This window comes from Ambystoma mexicanum, chromosome 8 (genome assembly GCF_040938575.1).
Source record: "Ambystoma mexicanum isolate Mex_15411 chromosome 8, UKY_AmexF1_1, whole genome shotgun sequence".
In the NCBI taxonomy this organism is placed as follows: domain Eukaryota; kingdom Metazoa; phylum Chordata; class Amphibia; order Caudata; family Ambystomatidae; genus Ambystoma; species Ambystoma mexicanum.
Genome location: NC_090929.1, coordinates 48,011,147 through 48,032,509, shown reverse-complemented (window position 1 = coordinate 48,032,509; position 21,363 = coordinate 48,011,147). Strand labels below are relative to the sequence as shown.

The window sequence follows — 21,363 nt, the reverse complement described above, 5'->3', positions numbered from 1 at the left end:
ACACAAGGGCTCCCAGCAGAGATACCCCAAGGGTTCTGCAGGCTATACCCCACAATAAATACAAAAAAGCAACACAACCCATGGGCCGCCCAGACAGTCATGCAAAGAGACTCACACAAGACCCACGGCACAGGGTGTTCTCTGATGCTGAGGGGCAGAGGGCTTCTCAGTGGCTTCCCACATATTCACAATTCTAATGAGGCCTCACCTGGCAAAAGATTAGATTAATCTGGCATGAACAGTCAATAATATAGAGGGAAATATTCTGCAAGTATCCTATTTCGCCTGCCCGGGGATTAGGATATCGTCAAATGGTCACTGGTCACCACACATGGATCGCTGCAGAACATCTTGTTCGCCTAGAAACACTTCTGTACAGGCGCATTATGAATGACCTATCATTTCTTATCATATCAAAGAATATGTGATATTACAACATTTACTGTGCTGGGGTGGTCAGGAAAGGTCCCATTGAGAAAGAGGACTTAACGCTGAGCGCATCGTATTTGTGACTGGGACATGACAACGTTGGCGCTATTTTGCAATTTTATATGTGTCCAGTGTAGTTCATGAGAACGGGATATGTGTTACTTCAAGTGCTACTTTGTGCTTAAGTTAATACATTTAAGATTTGCACTTACGCAGCAAGATACATGTCAAAACCACCAATGAAATATAAATAAAATCTTGCTAAGGGGTGTCACGAAGAGCTTAGCAGCAGGGCAACAAGGAGCTTCATAATGTGCATGCAAGAAAGGGGATTTGACACAAAGAAACCACTGTAAAGAAGAGATAGTAGTTATAAACATGCATGAACTGATATACACATACATGGGGAATTTACACATCTATATGCAATGTGCTCTTTTCATAAATTGGTTAAACTCTGTAGTCAGGGTTTGCGAGGTATATTCTGAGTCACTGAGAAAAACTGTTTTTTCAGGGTTTGTTGGCCGGAGGAAAGGTAACGAGTAACCCCGACATTAAGCGGATGGTCTGCCAACAGGCCGGCCCAGGGTTTTTATGGCTTGGTTGTATCGTGAAAGGAACATGTAATCTGTTAAGCGCATGGGAGCTTGTTATTTATTGTTAAGGGTGGATTCAGCCATTTGTTTTTGAGCTGCAATAAACCTGAGGTGGAGGGACGCCTGTGGGCAGAGTGAACGATACTTCATGGGTTTTGATTGTTTTCTCAGGATGTGACCGGAGGCCATGCGTGTTGAATTGGTAGCCGTTTAGATTAGTGGGCTCCGGAGGACTTCAGCAAGCCAGGGTGGGTGAGATGGTTATCACCAGTTCAAAGGAAACCTGTTTATTTTTCCCCTTCTCATATTGTTTGTAGTACTCTTGCAGACCATGTGCAATTACGTCCGGGGTTAGGAGGTCTCAGGGCAGTTGGAACTTGTAATGAATTATGTTTATATGTGAATGTGTAACTGTGTGATGATGTCATGACCTACCACGAACAAATCCAAAAATGGGGTGTGTTGCACACATGAGCTGAAGATGGTAGCTAAGATAATGCTGACCAATGAGGACAGTGGAATTGGAGACAGATTAGATTTCTTTTGTATAGGGTTTGTCCAATCATCTGTCTTGGGTGGGTTGTAATAAAATATATGGGAGTGTTTCGACTGTTGCAAAAATATATATATAATGTGGTTCTGGGAGACTCTGTGGTTAGTTTGACTCTAAAGAATCATCTAGCCCCTCCCGGCCTATTGTACAATAAACTTGCTTTAAGCACAAACGTGCACTCGCTTCTTAAGTGCTGGGCCTGTTTTGGGGTAAGGTAATTAGAGGCCCACCCCCAGAGTGCCAGCCAAAATCGATCTCTTTCCCCAGTTCTGGATGTTTTTAGGGTGCATGCTTGTTCTGTGACACTGCATAGATCCAAACTCTGGGGTTCCAAATACCTCTAATCGCAGACTCTGTAGAAAGAGGATTTTTTAAGAGTCTGGCCATTTTACCTATGAGTGCAACAGTATATTTAGAGCCAGGCCATCACCCTTTATCTTATGCTGTGCTATCAAAGCTAGGGTTGTTCTGGCTTCAAATTCCTCGTAGGAGGTTGGGTCTGACTGTAGGGTGATTATTTGGGACATGCTGGAAAATTCTAAAGGTAAAGACTGGGGACGGGCCAATTATGTCAAACGGTTGTTGATCACGCTTGGTTTGAGGTATTTGTGGCATGAAGGAGCCGGCCCCTCTCAGGGCGAGAACTGTGCTTTAAAATCTGCTCACGCAGAACGGGGTTCATGCCCCTACTTGTCTGCATCGCACTTTGATACAGTGACTGGTGAATAGTTGCTGTTGAAAAACAATTGACAATTTGAAAAAGAACTGGATTCTAAACCCACACAAGTGTCCCATATTTATGAAATTCCGCCGAAACCTTTCACCTCTGGGAATCCGGACTATAATAGCTCCACAGTTGAAGAGACAGTTGTCAGTTTGTTCTGCTGTGTCCCTGTTCTGCTAATCTCAGAAATAATGGGATGTTGTCCTTATTACAGAGCAAAGGCATAATTATACCTGCAGAAGTTTCAAAAATGTTTTTCCAAAAGTGTTGAGAATCAATCATGCATTGCTACGGTGAGTACATTTTTTAGGCTGCATGGTATCACCGACTCAGCTGTATGGATTAATTAGATTCAATGTAACGTGTTGTTATAGTCTTTTTGGATGTTTTATGATCTTTTAGTGTTAATGAGATATTTCCAACTACATTACGATGCTGAATTATGAATATACAGGACCTCTCACTATGTTGGCAAGATAGAGCATTCTTTCTCACTCTGATGATCACTAGATTCTGGGAATCACTGGACCTCACACACATCTGGAAGCATTGGATGAGCCTGGCTGGAGTGGAGTCACTGAATATCAGTCCACAGAGAAACATCAGAACTGGAACTCATCTGCGATGATCCCATCACATAATGTTGACCTTTGAAGTGACCCAGGTCCCCACCCCTGGGGGGTGCAGTAGATGAAGGACTGACAGCAAACCCATGTGAAGTGTGTGGCAGTGTTGCACTGCACTTCATTAATAGACACTTGGCATCGCAGTGCCGGCACTTACCATGGATCTCCACGTAGAAGTGCAGGATGATCCTCCCGACGGTGTTCTTGGCGATGCAGCTGTACTCGCCGCTGTCGGACACTCGCAGGTTCCGGATCTGCAGGAAGCGCCCCTTCCCCAGGAACTGCGTGCGGCCATCAGCCTAGGGGGCAGCATGCAAGAAAAGCAGTCAGGGTAGAGTGCTGGCTGGCAGTGGGCAAGCAGGTAGTCGAGAGATCCCTGGGAGTCCTGGCAGTGGGAGATCAGTCTGGCAGTGAGGGACCTGGCAATGAGGGACCAGGCAGTGTAGAGCTCTGCGATTCCTGGCAGGGTCAGGTCGGACTGGCAGTGATACACCTGGCAGTGTAAGAGTTTGCTTTAACTAGCAGTGTGAGATCAGGCTGGCAGTGAGTGGCCTGTCAGTGTAGAGCTCTGCAATTCCTGGCAGGGTGAGATCAGGCTAGCAGTGAGAGTCCTGGCAGTGTAGCGCTCTGTGATTCCTGGCAGTCGGAGATCAGGCTGGCAGTGTAAGGGTCTGCTATATCTAGCAGTTTCAGATCAGGCTGGCAGTGAGTGGCCTGGCAGTGTAGAGCTCTGCGATTCCTGGCAGGGTGAGATCAGGCTAGCAGTGAGAGACTTGCAGTGGAGAGCTCTGAGATTCCTGGCAGTATGCGACCAGGCTAGCAGTGAGAGGCCTGGCAGTGTAGAGCTCTGCGATTCCTGGCAGTGGTGATCAGGCTAGCAGTGAGGGACCTGGCAGTGTACAGCTCGGTGATTCCTGGCCGTGGGAGATCAGGCTGGCAGTGAGGGACCTGGCAATGAGGGATCAGGCAGTGTAGAGCTCTGCGATTCCTGGCAGGGTCAGATCGGGCTGGCAGTGATACACCTGGCAGTGTAAGAGTTTGCTTTAACTAGCAGTGTGAGATCAGGCTGGCAGTGAGTGGCCTGTCAGGGTAGAGCTCTGCAATTCCTGGCAGGGTGAGATCAGGCTAGCAGTGAGAGTCCTGGCAGTGTAGCGCTCTGTGATTCCTGGCAGTCGGAGATCAGGCTGGCAGTGTAAGGGTCTGCTATATCTAGCAGTTTCAGATCAGGCTGGCAGTGAGTGGCCTGGCAGTGTAGAGCTCTGCGATTCCTGGCAGGGTGAGATCAGGCTAGCAGTGAGAGACTTGCAGTGGAGAGCTCTGAGATTCCTGGCAGTATGAGATCAGGCTAGCAGTGAGAGGCCTGGCAGTGTAGAGCTCTGCGATTCCTGGCAGTGTAAGATCAGGTTGGCAGTAGGATCCCTGGGAGGGTAGAACTCTGGGATTCCTGGCAGTGGTGATCAGGCTAGCAGTGAGGGACCTGGCAGTGTACAGCTCGGTGATTCCTGGCCGTGGGAGATCAGGCTGGTAGTGAGGGACCTGGCAGTGTAAGGGTCTGCTATTTCTAGCAGTGTGAGATCGGGCTGGCAGTGGGATACCTGGCAGTGTAGATCTCTGCGATTCCTGGCAGGGTGAGATTGGGCTGGCAGTGAGGGGCCTAGCAGTGTAGAGTTCTGCGATTCCTGACAGGGTGAGATCGGGCTGGCAATGAGGGGCCTGGCAGTGTAGAGTTCTGCAATTCCTGGCAGGGTGAAATTGGGCTGGCAGTGGGATACCTGGCACTGTAGAGCTCTGCGATTCCTGGCAGGGTGAGATCGGACTGGCAGTGAGGGACCTGGCAGTGTAAGAGTCTGCTATTTCTAGCTGTGTGAGATCAGGCTGGCAGTGAGTGGCCTAGCAGTGTAGAGCTCTGCGATTCCTGGCAGGATGAGATCGGGCTGGCAGGGAGGGGCCTGACAGTGTAGAATTCTGCGATTCCTGGCAGGGTGAGATCAGGCTGGCAGTGAGGGACCTGGCAGTGTAAGGGTCTTCTATATCTAGCAGTGTTAGATCAGGCTGGCAGTGAGTGGCGTAGCAGTGTAGAGCTCTGCGATTCCTGGCAGGGTGAGATCGGGCTGGCAGTGAGGGGCCTGGCAGTGTAGAGTTCTGTGATTCCTGACAGGGTGAGATCGGGCTGGCAGTGAGGGGCCTGGCAGTGTAGAGTTCTGCGATTCCTGGCAGGGTGAGATTGAGCTGGCAGTGTGGGGCCTGGCAGTGTAGAGTTCTGCGATTCTTTCAGGGTGAGAGCAGGCTAGCAGTGAGGGGCCTGGCAGTGTAAGGGTCTGCTATATCTAGCAGGGTGAGAGCGGGCTGGCAGTGTGGGGCCTGGCAGTGTAGAGTTCTGCGATTCCTGACAGGGTGAGAGCAGGCTGGCAGTGAGGGGCCTGGCAGTGTAAGGGTCTGCTATATCTAGCAGGGTGAGAGCAGGCTGTCAGTGTAAGGGTCTGCTATATCTAGAAGGGTGAGAGCGGCCTGGCAGTGAGGGGCCTGGCAGTGTAAGGGTCTGCTATATCTAGCAGGGTGAGAGCGGGCTGGCAGTGAGGGGCCTGGCAGTGTAAGGGTCTGCTATATCTAGCAGTGTGAGAGGACACTTGCAGGGGCATAATGGGGGAGAGTAGCAGGGAGATCCCGTGCGGAGTGACAGCAAGTCAGCAGTCAGCGGCTTTAAAGTGAGATCACTGCCCGTGTGAGATCTGGCAATCGGTGAAATGCGTTGTGTTGGGTGTGATGTGTAACAATTTAATGCAATCAGCAGGCCTGCCCGCGCTCTCTCTCTACTCGCTCTCACTCGCTCTCACTCCCTGCCACTCCATGTCTCTGTGTCTTTCTCTCTTTCTATCTCTCTTTTTCTCTCGCTCTCTATCTCTCCCACTCACTCTCTACCTTGTTCTGTCTCCCTCCCTCTGCTTTCTCTTCCGTTCTGTCCATGTCTGTGTGGGTCTCTCTCTTTCTATCTATCACTCTCAGGGCTTCAAGTGGGGTAAGAAATCGAGGGGGGGGGCCTCATTTGGGGGCGTGGCTTGTGGGAGGGGCGTGGCCTAAAAGGTACGCAAATCGTAGGGTATGCACACAAATACATATAAATGTTATATGTTTGTGTGCGTACCTTACTATGGTTTGTGTACTATGCAAGCCATCTTTTCTAAACATAGAGATATGTAACATATTTCTACGTTTATAAAAGATGGCTTGCAAAGTAGACAAACCATAGTAAGGTACGCACACAAACATATAACATTTATATGTATTTGTGTGCATACCCTAAGGTTTGCCTAGTGTTCAGGACATCTTTTTTAAACATTTCAGGTTTATAAAAGATGGCTTTGAAAGTAAGAAATTCAAGCCACCCTTTATAAAGCTTTGACTACGGATAAAATTGTCCATCGGCAAAGCTTTATAGAAGATGGCTTGAATTGTGTACTTTTCAAGCCATCTTTTATAAACCTCGAAATATGTCGAGGAATCCCCAGGTTCGCCGAGGGTTAAAGACGCCTCGGCGACCTGGGGAAACAAAGGGACCGTCAGTAACTGCCTCTGGTGACCTCTCGCGCGAGGGGTCACCAGACGCAGTTACTATGACTGCCGGAAGTGGCAGCCAGTCACAGCGTCGCTGTGGCTGGCTGCCACTTCTGTAAGCTTGCCTGACTTCATTGCAGGCGCATCTCCCGTTGCGGCTGCGGCCGCGGCCGCAACGGGATACTGCATCCCGCCAATGTTGCGGTAGGACGGGGGCCCCGGCAGGGCCCCGGCTCAGTCCCACTTTTTGGAGACTGCCGGGGCCCGGCCCCGGCCCACTTTAAGCACTGATCACTCTCCTTGGTCTCTTTCTCTATCACTGCCTCTCTTTTCCTCTCACTGTCTGTCTCTTTTATCTCACTCGCTCCCTCTCTCTCTCTCGCTCTCTCTCTCTCTCTGCCTCACAATGTCTCTTTCCCTCTCTCAAACACACTCTCTGCCTCTCTCACTCTCACTCCACCCATTGTCTTTCTCTCTCCCACAATTTCTTGCGTCTCTACCCAACCCCCTTTCCTTTTCTCTCGCCCTCTGTCCACGACTGTTACTCTGTCTGTCTCTTGCTCCCTCTATCATTCACACTCTCTCTCTCTCGTCCTCGCTCTTTCTCACTCCCACTCCTTTATTTCCACTCCCTCTCTCCACACTCTCGAGAGCTCACCTGTATAGGAACTCCTCCTTTCTGCCATGTAATGCTGGGGAAAGGCTCTGCTTCCACGTCACACTCCAAAACCAGCTCTCCGTGTGGCACAACAATGTAGGTGCGTGGCTCACTGGGGCCCACAGCTCTTGGCGGAACTGCACGGGAACAAGAGAAGGAGTGGTTCAAGAAGGCATCCCTTGGGACAAGGCAGAGGCACCACAACTCGTCCTCCTATTCTGCGCCAGCTCGCTGCTAGCTGGTAGCACTGTACTGAAGGTTCAGCTGGCGCTGATGTGAACGCAGGCCTGTAGTTATATATTGGCCCTGGTCGTTGTGCAGTAAGTTGCTCTGCTGATCAGAGGGGTCCCATTTTTGTTTTGCTTTTCCCCACTTCGTTTTTTTATCAGGCCTTTTTTATTTTGTATTCTTCTTCTTTGTTACTATATGCGTCCTGCAACACTTTCCTTTCTCCTTCCCTGCCTTTTCCTGTTCCCTCGGGGGTTCCCGCTCCAGCCACCAATTGGCCCATGAGGCCTTCTCACATGACCGTGAACACTTTTTCTACAACACTCGAAGGGCAGCCCCTGCCCTGGAAGCCCTCAGCTAAGGGCCAGAGGCAAAGGGCAGCTCCTGAAGAAGCAGCTCCAGATCGTGTCTGCCGGTGTCCGCCGGGGAATCTGGAATCCTGGTGCCAGCAACCACCAGCGACTCACAAAGTAAGTGTGCTGCGGACAAGGGGTGTAGCCATCACTGCACCCCACTAAACTGTGCCACCTCTCTAATTTCTATATCAATAGTCTGATGGATGTACCCACATTCACATGGCAATCCCACCTCTCGTATATACCTACTGTATCAGCTACCCTTCCAGGCGTAGTGTGTCACATCTTAACTGCCCAACCACTCTTATTTCCCAATAGCTCGTAGTCTGACGCACGTAGCACGTGGTGGTATGGCGGCCATATCAGGCACTTAAACCAATATGTTAGCCATCCTGGATGTCTCCTTAACTACCCCACCTATCTCATTACCCATTATCCTACTCCCCCAGGAACTTAGCCTTCCTGTGCCTATCCACCATAGCCAGCATTTCAAGATGGCTACAAGCTAGCCATCTTGAAATCAACCTCATTTTCTAAGATAACCACACTTTGCACCATGCCAATTATGTTGGTCAGCCACAGTTTGCACCTGAGCAAGTAGGGATGGGATAGAATTGTGAATGATCAACATACGTGACATTTAAATAGAACTGTCAAAGACTAGCATGCGTCACATCCATTGAGAAGATAATCATGCGTCTTATCCAGACAGAAGTGTGAAGATAATCCTGCACCACATCCAGACAGAAGTGTGAAGATAATCCGGCACCACATCCAGACAGAATTGTGAAGATAATCCTGCACCACATCCAGACAGAAGTGTGAAGATAATCCGGCACCACATCCAGGCAGAAGTGTGAAGATAATCCTGCACCACATCCAGGCAGAAGTGTGAAGATAATCCTGCACCACATCCAGGCTGAAGTGTGAAGATAATCCTGCACCACATCCAGACAGAATTGTGAAGATAATCCTGCACCACATCCAGACAGAATTGTGAAGATAATCCTGCACCACATCCAGACAGAATTGTGAAGATAATCCTGCACCACATCCAGACAGAATTGTGAAGATAATCCTGCACCACATCCAGACAGAATTGTGGAGATAATCCTGCACCACATCCAGACAGAAGTGTGAAGATAATCCAGCACCACATCCAGGCAGAAGTGTGAAGATAATCCTGCACCACATCCAGGCAGAATTGTGAAGATGATCCTGCACCACATCCAGACAGAATTGTGAAGATGATCCTGCACCACATCCAGACAGAATTGTGAAGATAATCCTGCACCACATCCAGACAGAATTGTGAAGATAATCCTGCACCACATCCAGACAGAATTGTGAAGATATTCCTGCACCACATCCAGACAGAATTGTGAAGATAATCCTGCACCACATCCAGACAGAATTGTGAAGATAATCCTGCACCACATCCAGACAGAATTGTGGAGATAATCCTGCACCACATCCAGACAGAAGTGTGAAGATAATCCAGCACCACATCCAGACAGAATTGTGAAGATAATCCTGCACCACATCCAGACAGAATTGTGAAGATAATCCTGCACCACATCCAGACAGAATTGTGAAGATAATCCTGCACCACATCCAGACAGAATTGTGAAGATAATCCTGCACCACATCCAGACAGAATTGTGAAGATAATCCTGCACCACATCCAGACAGAATTGTGAAGATAATCCTGCACCACATCCAGACAGAATTGTGAAGATAATCCTGCACCACATCCAGACAGAATTGTGAAGATAATCCTGCACCACATCCAGACAGAATTGTGAAGATAATCCTGCACCACATCCAGACAGAATTGTGGAGACTAGCCTGCGTCACATTTAGATAGAATTGTGAAGATAATCATTTGTCACACCTAGACAGTGATGCCACTAACCAACCCTACTAAAAACATTCTCACTGCTGTGCATACACCTCTCGAACTCTAACCAAACACAACCATACCTCGAAAGCAGTAAAAAACAGATGCACTTCATTGCAACAACAAACCAAGCCTCACACAACAGCGCATGACAGCTACCAACTGAAAAGCACACCTAAGCTCAGCGAACTGTTAACGCAATGAAGCTGCCAACAGCACATCACAGCTCTCTTGCTCTTCTCCCGCCCATTCCTACTAACCCCCCACCTTCTTTCCTTTCGGATCCGTCAGAGCGCCAGGAGACCACTTTGGTGGTGATAGTGTGCGGTATAAATATCCTTTCACATTAACATTAATTTACTGTAATCCAAGCAGGACAGGCTCAGGGCCCTGAACACCTGTGTCCTCCCTGCCAAACAAACCCAGGGCAAGTGTGCTGTCTGACACCCATCGTGCCACAACATCTACACACTCCAACCTCGTTCGCCTGCCCACCAACCACGCCCACATCAAAGACCACGTGCTAGATCTAGTCCTTTTAGACTTCCACTAATCCACCTACTCAGTGCCTTAAGTGGCACTGGAAAATGAGTTAGGGTTCATCAAGGTGCAAGGCCTAATGGCGGTGGGGGCAGGGGGCAGGATATCGGGAGACTTGTTAGGCCACGCCCCATTGACCAGCCGTGGGTCAATGTGCTACAGGCACCCACACCAGACAGCCTTTTGTAGAGACATCTCTGCATTTATTTGCTAAAGACTTGCCTGGCAAGGGACACTGCCTCGCCTTTTCTGCCTTAATGGTGGCGCTGCCATTCGCCAGGCTGGGGAGGGACAGTGTCACCATTAAGGCTGAAAAGGTGAAGCTGCTGGAAACTGAGGCATTTTTCTTTAAGCCTGAAAATCCTGCAAATGTGCGGGGGCTTCAGGCTTAAGGAAAAAAAGGCCTCTGTTTCCAGCGGCCTCACCTTTCTTCCGTAATGGTGGCGCCGGCCCACCGGCATCTCTTGCTTGAAGGGATAACCCGAAGGTGCGGTACCACCATTATGGATTAAAGGCATTTTTTTCTGAAGCTTGAAGCTCTTGCATATGAGCGAGAGCTTCAGGCTTTAGAAAAAAAAACTTTGTCCTGTAGCGGACGTGGGTGCCAGGGGAGATTAGTGCGCCCTGGCAGGGCCACACCTCAGAATACTATTTCTGAGCCTACTGGATCTCGGCCCCAGCTAGCCCTGGTCCACTTAAAACCAGGCAGCTACCAGGCAGAATTTCCCAGACCTGATCAGAGAGATCATTGGCTACTCTTCTTTGCCATTTCCAATGCTCTGTACATCAGCCAAGGATATCATGACATGCAGCCGAATCCAGTCCATTCTGAAGGTCACACCGTTTACAGGGAGATTTAGGAAGTGCCCAGCACATAATTTCGCGAACTCACACCTGCCATTATGCAAATCACAGCATTGCTCATCAAAGACGGTTATGAAGTCATGTATTCCACAATCCAACCCGCTCCAGCACCACCTACGCACCACAGCCTCCTCACCACAGCCTCCACAGCACAGCCTCCACACCACAGCTTCTGTACAGGCACTATGTGAACTTCAGACCAAAGCACCACCTGACCCCAGTACCACCACTGGCCGCAGCTCAAGCCTCAACAAGTTTACTGGCACTCCCTGCATCTCAGACATGCATTGGCAATGCCAGCAGTTTGTGCTTTTGTGTAAGCATGGAAAAGGCACTTGCCAGGCACTTCAATAGTGGTACTAACTGGTGAAATGGTGCAAACTGGTGCAAGTACCTGGGCATCTAATAGCAGTGCCTGGCAAATTCTTAATTACACACAAGCCAAAACTGTGGACTTTATCAATGCTTGTTTGTAGCAGGATTTCAGTGAAGGGTACACAGAGTGCTTATAAATCGTGTGTCTGAAGGCAGACCTGATTTTTGACAATTTTATTACAGCAGTAGCAGGTTTACAGCTCCAATTAAGTCATTAACTCTCAGAAGACTGCTTTGAAAAAACACTGGCAGGCCCTTCCAGTGCAAAGTTTGATGGTAAGGCTTGAATGAAGCCAGCTCGAAGAGTTTCCATGATGAGGTGTTTTGGGTGGTGAGGGGCAGGAACTGGGTGGGAATGGTCATAGGGATTAGCATGGCCATGGACAGTCAATGGGTGGGCAACAAACCAAAGACCACCTAAAAGCTTTGTGTGTCCATTCTCATATGCCCTTTCTCCCTATCTGGACTCTAATGCAATCGTTTTGACTTATAAGTGGCGCGGAAGCGCCACATTATGGCCGAACTAATGAAAATTGGTTCCTATCCAACTTCCACAGCAACACACCGCTTACCACAAGCTTTGGGTGGTTCCACAGCGACCGCACCAAACTTAAGCAGCTAGGCCAAGATCGCGACCTGACGGTGCAAAACTAAAACCTGCCAGAAGCAATCTGCACTTAAGCAGGTGTGAAACACTTTCTGTGACTCTCCTTTCTCCACGGTGCAAGAGTGCGTCACATCCAGAATCCAAGATGTACCCTGAACAAACCCCACAAATGATTCTAGACCACAAAAAACCTTCCTCCACTGAGTCATCCATCCTCCCACCTAAGACAACTTTCTAGTGCTCAATAAGTCCTGACCAGCTGTGTAAAATGCATAAAATGATCATCTCTAAGCAGGTCATTCTCCCACACAGCAGTGAACACGCTCCCCTCCCCCAACTCCCATCAAGAACTCCCTCTTCTTCACGCCACCCACAAACTCTCCCACGCAGCCGCTCACCATCCCAGGTCCCTATGCGGCCGCCCCTGCTACCCTGGTGCTGGAAAGCTCAAAAATCCTTGGTGTCCTAGAGACACCCCACTCCCCACAGGCACCATGCCAGAATGTCCTCCAACACTCTAGACTTCGGTCCCCAAGGGCTTCCTACTACCAGCGCATTGAGACTATAATAATGGTAAAAGGCACTATATAAACGACAAGGGTGTCCGGTTAAAGGATCGAATACAAAAGGATCGAATGCAAAAGGTGAGAGTCAATAGGATCGAAAACAAAAGGTTTGAATTTTTTTTTTTATTATATCTTTTCTTTTGGGTTTCGTTTAGGTAAAAAAAAAGTGTTTTTTACCACAAAAACAGGGGTTGGGGGACCCCCCCAAAAAAAAAAACAAATGTAAAAAAAAAAAATAGTAAAAATTTCGAACCTTTGGTTTTCGGTCCTTTTGATTCAACCCTTTTGTCATTCGATCCTTTTGATTCGATCCTTTGACCTATAACCAACGACAAGTACAATACAATACAACGTGCAGTACCGACGCCCCTCCTAAACCATGACGTTTAGACTGGGCAGTTATTGTGAACCATCGACCAATCGCAGGTCTCCAAGGGGCCCCTGAGATGGTGTGAAAGTTGCATATTGTGTAGCAAAGCAGTTGCTAGATGACCAACAAAAGTTGGGTGTTGCTAGGTCTGGAAAAGATCAGGGGCTAAGCTAATGTCAGGACTGGCGGGACTCGGAGCTAGGCAGCCTTTTGCATGTAGCATCTGAGATTCTATCCGGGGCTACAACCAAAAAACCCAGGGCTATAGCCCGCTCAGCCCCCCCCTAGCAACGCCTCTGGCCAACACACATTGTGCCCCTGGCAACCAGGCGTCGGATCTCAAGATGATATTAACAAGCTATCACCCTGGCGGATTCTAGCGTTCCCTCCAGCGCTGGCTCACCTGGAGCCATCAGTTATAGCACGCGTAACAAGAGAGTAGAGGCGGCCACTCCAGGGACCATCCTGCCGGGGTAAACATGCCCCGCCTACTAGTACTAATAGTGTATAATTACTATTAGCAATATTACTAATGTATGCTAATAACACTACAGCTATTGATATTAATTATACTATTAGCAATGCTTTCCCCTGTTTCTATGGTGCCTCATGTCAGCGACCCCCAGCTTCTAGCAGTAGTGTGGCTGTCTCCCCGGCTAGGACTGGTGTCCGCCTTCTCGCTAATCGGTTCTTGCATAATTTTCTTCAGGGATCTTTGCTTGAGGTTGGACTATACTCTCTGCACCCTTCACAAACGAGACAGACAACATTGAAAAGGCACAGGAACCATTGTCTAAATGTTTGTCTTAATGTCCCCTTTGTATTGGCTGGGAGCTTTTTCAAGACCTTGGTTACTCGGTTTGTGTGGGATCCCGGAGGAGGGGGTCGGTGGGGGTGTAAATGTGGTAGGCACCGCTTAGTAACGCAAGCTAGTTTCATTTCCTATTGGGGAGGGTCTGAGGGTCACTGAGGGTCACCTCCTTAAGTAGATACCGTTAAATATGTAATATTCACTGGCCCAGGAGGGAAACAACAGCAACACTCAGACAATGACCAGCGCAGCCAGGAGTGCCACCAAAATCCAGACACGAGTTAGGACGACAGCCCCCAAGGCCCAGGAGGGAAACAGTAGCAACACTCAGACAATGTCCAGCACAGCCAGGAGTGCGACTCAAATCCAGACACGAGTTAGGACGACAGTCACCAGGCCCAGGAGGGAAATAGAAGCAACACTCAGACAATGTCCAGCACAGCCAGGAGTGCGACTGAAATCCAGACCCGTGTTAGGAAGACAGTCTCCAGGCCCAGGAGGGAAACAGTAGCAACACTCAGACAATGTCCAGCACAGCCAGGAGGGCGACCAAAATCCAGACATGAGTTAGGACGACAGTCCCCAGGCCCAGGAGGGAAACAGTAGCAACACTCAGACAATGTCCAGCACAGCCAGGAGTGCGACCACAATCCAGACACGAGTTAGGACGACAGTCCCCAGGGCCAGGAGGGAAACATTAGCAACACTCAGACAATGTCCAGCACAGCCAGGAGGGCTACCGAAATCCAGACCCATGTTAGGAAGACTGTCCCCAGGCCCAGGAGGGAAACAGTAGCAACACTCAGACAATGTCCAGCACAGCCAGGAGTGCCACCAAAATCCAGACACGAGTTAAGAAGACAGTCCCTAGGCCCAGGAGGGGAAACAGTAGCAACACTGAGACAATGTCCAGCACAGCCAGGAGGGCTACCGAAATCCAGACCCGAGTTAGGAAGACTGTCCCCAGGCCCAGGAGGGGAACAGTAGCAACACTCAGACAATGTCCAGCACAGCCAGGAGGGCTACCGAAATCCAGACCCGAGTTAGGAAGACTGTCTCCAGGCCCAGGAGGGAAACAGTAGCAACACTCAGACAATGTCCAGCACAGCCAGGAGGGCGACCAAAATCCAGACATGAGTTAGGACGACAGTCCCCAGGCCCAGGAGGGAAACAGTAGCAACACTCAGACAATGTCCAGCACAGCCAGGAGTGCGACCACAATCCAGACACGAGTTAGGACGACAGTCCCCAGGGCCAGGAGGGAAACATTAGCAACACTCAGACAATGTCCAGCACAGCCAGGAGGGCTACCGAAATCCAGACCCATGTTAGGAAGACTGTCCCCAGGCCCAGGAGGGGAACAGTAGCAACACTCAGACAATGTCTATCAGAGCCAGGAGGGCTACCAAAATCCAGACACGAGTTAGGAAGACTGTCCCCAGGCCCAGGAGGGAAACAGTAGCAACACTGAGACAATGTCCAGCACAGCCAGGAGGGCTACCGAAATCCAGACCCGAGTTAGGAAGACTGTCCCCAGGCCCAGGAGGGGAACAGTAGCAACACTCAGACAATGTCCAGCACAGCCAGGAGGGCTACCGAAATCCAGACCCGAGTTAGGAAGACTGTCCCCAGGCCCAGGAGGGGAACAGTAGCAACACTCAGACAATGTCTATCAGAGCCAGGAGGGCTACCAAAATCCAGACACGAGTTAGGAAGACTGTCCCCAGGCCTAGGAGGGAAACAGTAGCAACACTCAGACAATGTCCAGCACAACCAGGAGTGTGACCACAATCCAGACACGTGTAAATCCTATGAGCAGAGTCTAATATTTAGTTCTAATTTATTTTGGTGGTTATAGGGACTTCTGCCAAAGGGCTAAGCCAATGTATCACATTAGTAGCCCAATGTGCCTTTATGGTAGCCAACGGGGAACTCATTATTTTGTTGTTTTCCCGGCCTCTGCGATTTGGTTTTAGGGGCTTACTCTGTTCAGGGAAACGATGGGGATAGCCTAAAATGGCCATTCTGGCCACGCGCCTGCTTCCTGTATTGGGAAGTGCAGGTGCTGCCATTGATTGAATTCAGGTAAACCGGGGACCCCTCGGAGTAGGACCTCCTGGTCCTTTTCAAGTCGCCCTCATCTTCCTCTGCTCCCCGATAAATCCCGGGGATAGTGAAGGCAACACTGCGGACTCCCAGGTTAAACAGGAAATTTGGAGATGAGTACACACTAGGGTTCCAATGCTGGGGGGCATTCTTTCAGACAGTCAAACTTTGCAGGAGACTTCCCAGGATTTCGCTTAAACTGTAGATTCCTCTCAAGGAAACAGACAGCATTCAGGGATCCGGTCAGATCTGGCTTGGGCTCATCGGGCCTTGCTCTGCTGAGGCACAAGCCATGGCCACATATGGCAACATTTGCACCCCACCTGCTCATAGGTACACCGTTCCGATGGGTGCTGGTTTTTAACACACAGATGCGCCCTCCACAGCATCCCTCGGGAAACAGCACGCGGAAGCCCTGGTGTATTCCGATTAGCTAAATCCCTCCCAGCAGACGGGCGATCACACTCGTCTGACCACAGGGAATAGGGCGACTCTGGGACACACTGAGAGACCTGGGGTGTCTCGTGGGGCACATCACACAGCGCCTTTCGGTCAGGACGGCCATGCATCCTTGTACCGGAAACGGCCAGTCAACCACTCTGAGAAAAGCATATATGTCATCACTTTCGTGTAAGTTAAACAGTGACTCAAAGCTCAATGGACCCGTCTTTGCACGAGGCTGTAATTATTGTGAACCCAGTTTTATTGGTGCTTTACTACAGGATGCAACTATGTTTATAGTAAAAGTACCAGCAGGTCGCGCAGAATGGATACATTCTTAAGGCACAGTACCGCCAGGCCCCCACAGGGTAGAAATATTGGGAGATGCCTTGTGACCACGCACCGCAGTGACCTACCTTGCATCCGGACCCAGAAACACCCATGTCGTCCCTTGCCACACACCGCAGTGACCTACCTTGCATCCGCACCCAGAAACACCCATGTCGTCCCATGCCACACACCGCAGTGACCTACCTTGCATCCGCACCCAGAAACACCCATGTCGTCCCATGCCACACACCGCACGCAGTGACCTACCTTGCATCCGCACCCAGAAGCTCCTGGAGGCCTTGCCAGCCGGACTCGACGCTATGCAGGCGTAGAAACCAGCATCCTCCATCTGGGGGAGCAGAGATCAGTCCCCAGGAGAAAAAGGGGAGACAAGACAAAAAGAGCACAGGAGTTAAGGCGCAGAACTCATCTCGCGCTCCCGCAGCATCCAGGCTGAATCCTGCCCGGCCTGGAACTTCTCTGGCAGGGGTGCCCTGGCCGGATGTTGCCTTGCTTCCAGCGTATTCATGGGGCGGCTGGAAGTAGTCAATGAAATGTTCTGGCATGGCTGGAGTAACAAGCACTGCACCACTGATGGACCCCAACCCAAGCTAAGGGGTGCTGCGCGGTGCCTGGGTGCAGCTTCTCCGCCTACCAGCGAAATAGAGGACCGGTCTCGTGTCGCGTGCAAGATATCAGACATGTGCTTGTTCATTAAAGACATGTGAGCGCTAGAGAGATGAGTCGTGGGGTGTAGCAGCCTATTCTGACCCCCCTTCCATAGCTCCCCTCGTTTCTACCTGTCCTGTCTACATCAACGTACTACTTGCCAGTCCTGCCAACGGTCTATGCACACACTCCAGCTTATAGCGATTCAGCGATCCCACAAAATGCCACAAAATGGCCATTTTTTGAAAAGGCGTGGAAACAGCTGGGAAAAACGGACATTTTTTTTAAAGGGGCCAAGTTCTCATTTTTTGGGCACAATTAATGAAATGCACCTCTCATCGCCTGCACTAAAAAAGAAGAGCCGTCCCACCCACAAAGGACATCTGAATGGGTGCATCTTATGTCGGGGGCGGGTCCATTTCTGCGCATTGAAAAGTGCATCACAAATTTACAAGCAGAATGCGCTTTTTAATGTGCAGAAAACCAAGGCAACCCCATCTGTCTGCTTCGAAAAGGCGCAGGGGCTGCGTCATGCAGTGCAGGGGGTGAGCACTGCATGACAGGGTCTTTCCTGATGCCACTTTTTCACTGCTGTGACAGCAGAGGTATGAACTTGCATTTCCGGTCCTCAAACAGGAGAGATTTTTTTTCAGTTGCATTTTACACCACAAAGGCGCCTTAAGGGCCGTCACGGAAAATGCGCTGGAAGCCTGCAGAACATTGTCAGGAGAGCAATTCCAGCACTAATATATTCAAGGCGGCTGGCCAGCGCACCATGTGCGCATCAGCTCACCGCCGTGGAACTGCACAGGTCACCTTTGAGAATAAGGAGACCTCCTCATTTCCAAAACTTGGGTCATCTAAAAGCAGCACATATCCTCGGCTCTATATTTAGATGCCCCGTTTTACTGAGGCCCTGGGCCAAAATCAAAATGTAAAAACATGTAATAAATAGTCACAATATGTGGAGGGAAGGGGGGGGCAGATGGGAGGCGAAAGGCAAGAAAGCAGAAGGAGAGCAGCGAGAGACAGAGGGGGAAGCAGTGGGCGAGAGGTGGAGTGTGTGACCGTAGGCGGAGTGGTGGCCAGTGGCGGAGTGTGGGACCAGAGGAGGAGTGTGGGTCCAGAGGCGGAATATGGGACCAGAGGCGGAGTGTGGGACCAGAAGGCGGAGTGTGGGACCAGAGGCGGAATACTGCCCAGAGGCGGAGTGTGGGACCAGAGGCTAAGTGTGGGTCCAGAGACAGAGTGGTGCCCAGAGGTAGAGTGTGGGACCAAAGGTTAAGTGTGGGACCAGAGGCAGAGTGTGGGACCAGAGGCGGAGTGTGGGTCCAGAGGTGGAGTGGTGCCCAGAGGTGGAGTGTGGGACCAGAGGTGGATTGTGGGACCAGAGGCGGAGTAATGCCAGAGGAGGAGTGTGGGACCAGAGGTGGAGTGTGGGATCAGAGGCGGATTGTTGCCCAGAAGTGGAGTGTGGGACCAGAGGTTAAGTGTGGGACCAGAGGCAGAGTGTGGGACCAGAGGCGGAGTGGTGGCCAGTGGAGGAGTGTGGGACCAGAGGTGGAGTGTGGGACCAGAGGCGGAGTATGGGACCAGAGGTGGAGTGTGGGACCAGAAGTGGAGTGTGGGACCAGAGGTTAAGTGTGGGACCAGAGGCAGAGTGTGGGACCAGAGGCGGAGTGGTGGCCAGTGGAGGAGTGTGGGACCAGAGGCGGAGTGTGGGACCAGAGGCGGAGTATGGGACGAGAGGTGGAGTGTGGGACCAGAGGTGGAGTGGTGCCCAGAGGTGGAGTGTGGGACCAGAGTCAGAGTGTGGGATCAGAGGCGGAGTGTGGGACCAGAGGCGAAATATGGGACCAGAGGCAGAGTGTGGGTCCAGAGGTGGAGTGGTGCCCAGTGGTGGAGTATGGGACCAGAGGCAGAGTGTGGGACCAGAGGTGGAGTGTGGGACCAGAGGTGGAGTGTGGGACCAGAGGCGGAGTGGTGGGCCAGAGCTGGAGTGTGGGACCACAGGCAGAGTGATGGACCAGAGGCAGAGTGTGGGACCAGAGGTGGAGTATGGGACCAGAGGTGGAGTGTGGGACCAGAGGCGGAGTGTGGGACCAGAGGCGGAGTGTGGGACCAGAGGCGGAGTGTGGGACCAGAGGCGGAGTGGTGTGCCAGAGGTGGAGTGTGGGACCAGAGGTGGAGTGTGGGACCAGAGGTGGAGTGGTGGGCCAGAGGTGGAGTGTGGGACCAGAGGCGGAGTGTGGGACCAGAGGCGGAGTGTGGGACCAGAGGCAGAGTGTGGGACCAGAGGTGGAGTATGGGACTAGAGGTGGAGTATGGGACTAGAGGTGGAGTGTGGGACCAGAGGTGGAGTGTGGGACCAGAGCTGGAGTGTTTCGCCAGAGGCAGAGTGTGGGACCAGAGGAGGAGTGTGGGACCAGAGGCAGAGTGTGGGACCAGAGGCAGAGTGTGGGACCAGAGGTGGAATGTGGGACCAGAGGTGGAATGTGGGACCAGAGGTGGAGTATGGGACCAGAGGTGGAGTGTAGGACCAGAGGCGGAGTGTGGGACCAGAGGTGGAGTGTGGGACCAGAGGTGGAGTGTGGGACCAGAGGTGGAATGGTGGGCCAGAAAGCAGGTACAATTAATGACAGCCTGGCTTTCTTGTAATCTCACACACTGCCCACTGCAATGTACCAATCTTACACCTCCAAGTCATTAAAAAATGTGCCACAAAAATGTAGCAATAAGTACAATTTTGTGCCGCAAAATTTTCCATTTCATGCCACAATATCCCAGAGGCGCTGTCTATGCTCCATCATCCCATCACCACCTACCAGACAACTGTCGGCCACTCATCCTACTATTGAAAGACTCCTGTTATTGGACAGCTCTCTTGTCTGTAAATTCCTTTGTGTTTATGTACAAAACACACTGGGCCTCATTAGGAGTTTGCCGGTCTGGAAACAAGGCTGCTGGTAAGCTCACCGGCACCCTTGTTACCGGATCTTCAAACTCTGAGTCTGCCTGCCGTGGCCACTATGCCCGACAGGTCTGACACCGCCGGGCGCTGCAGCCACGGTAGGCACACTGATCACGGAAACACTGCACCATTGCTAATGGTGACGGCGCTTCTGTGTCCCCACTCCCACAGAATCCTACAGTACTCTATGGAAATGGAGACTAACAATTTGCCGACGCTTGACTTGCCGGGTGCCAGACAAGGAATCTCCCGGTGGCACCGCGAAGTCAGGCACCGGTAAATTACTACAGTCTGGCGGCAACCCCCGGGGGGCAGTGGCAGGGTTACCACCGGACCCGGAATGAGGCCCACTGTACCTCAATAAATACAACAATACCATTTCTATATGCGCACAGATCCCTAAACAAGCAAACCCCCCTATCTGTACCATGTGGGCGCTTTGAAACAGTTTTGCTAATTGTATAAGCCCCTAATTAATAAGCAATAAAATAAAAAAGAGGAAAGCATCCACAGGGGGGCTTCCCAGAGACTCACCTGTACCCGCTCTATACGCAGGACGTTCCCGGACCCTCTCCCGGCACCGTCATTGGGCACCGGCACGCCATCTTTCTCCCAGGTCACGTTGGGTGCTGGCACGCCGCCCACACTGCATTTGAGTTCCAGTGTGGCGTTCACTGCCAGGGACTCCTCGGTGGCTTCACTGGAGCCCTCGATCTTGGGGGGCACTGTAACATGCACAAGAGGAGTGACGGGTTAAGCCGTGTGTTTTGAACCCTGGCAATTATTACTTTTATCCTCCCAGGCAAAGGGGGGGGGCTACAGGAGGGAGGGGGGGCGAAGATGTCCTTCCACATAGGTAAAGGATGAGGGGTCATTCTTATCAAAGCTGTGCTGACTGCTGGGGTTGTCACTAGCGGACGTGGGAGATGGGTATTAGCAAGTGGGTAGAGGGGAGAATAAAGTGCCCACAATACAGAGTCGATTACTAGTAGTTAAGGCCTTCTCTCTGGAAAGTATGTCAGTCACCACTCAGACACCGGCACCAACACCTGACTTCCCTGTTGAACCTCTGAGGTGCTATGCCTGTCTCT

The 21,363-nt window shown here is 50.9% G+C and overlaps 1 protein-coding gene across 2 annotated transcripts in view; it reads right to left on the bottom strand.

The window, feature by feature from the left end:
* HMCN2 (hemicentin 2) overlaps positions 1–21,363 on the bottom strand; it is a 936,787-nt gene that overhangs the window by 200,196 nt on the left and 715,228 nt on the right. For both annotated transcript variants that reach the window (XM_069609262.1, XM_069609261.1), the window contains 4 exons: positions 20,807–20,997; positions 16,900–16,981; positions 7,139–7,275; positions 3,086–3,227 (listed from right to left, as the gene is read on the bottom strand). In XM_069609262.1, the coding sequence (XP_069465363.1) occupies positions 3,086–3,227; positions 7,139–7,275; positions 16,900–16,981; positions 20,807–20,997 (552 nt within the window). The remainder of the gene's footprint in view (positions 1–3,085; positions 3,228–7,138; positions 7,276–16,899; positions 16,982–20,806; positions 20,998–21,363) is intronic.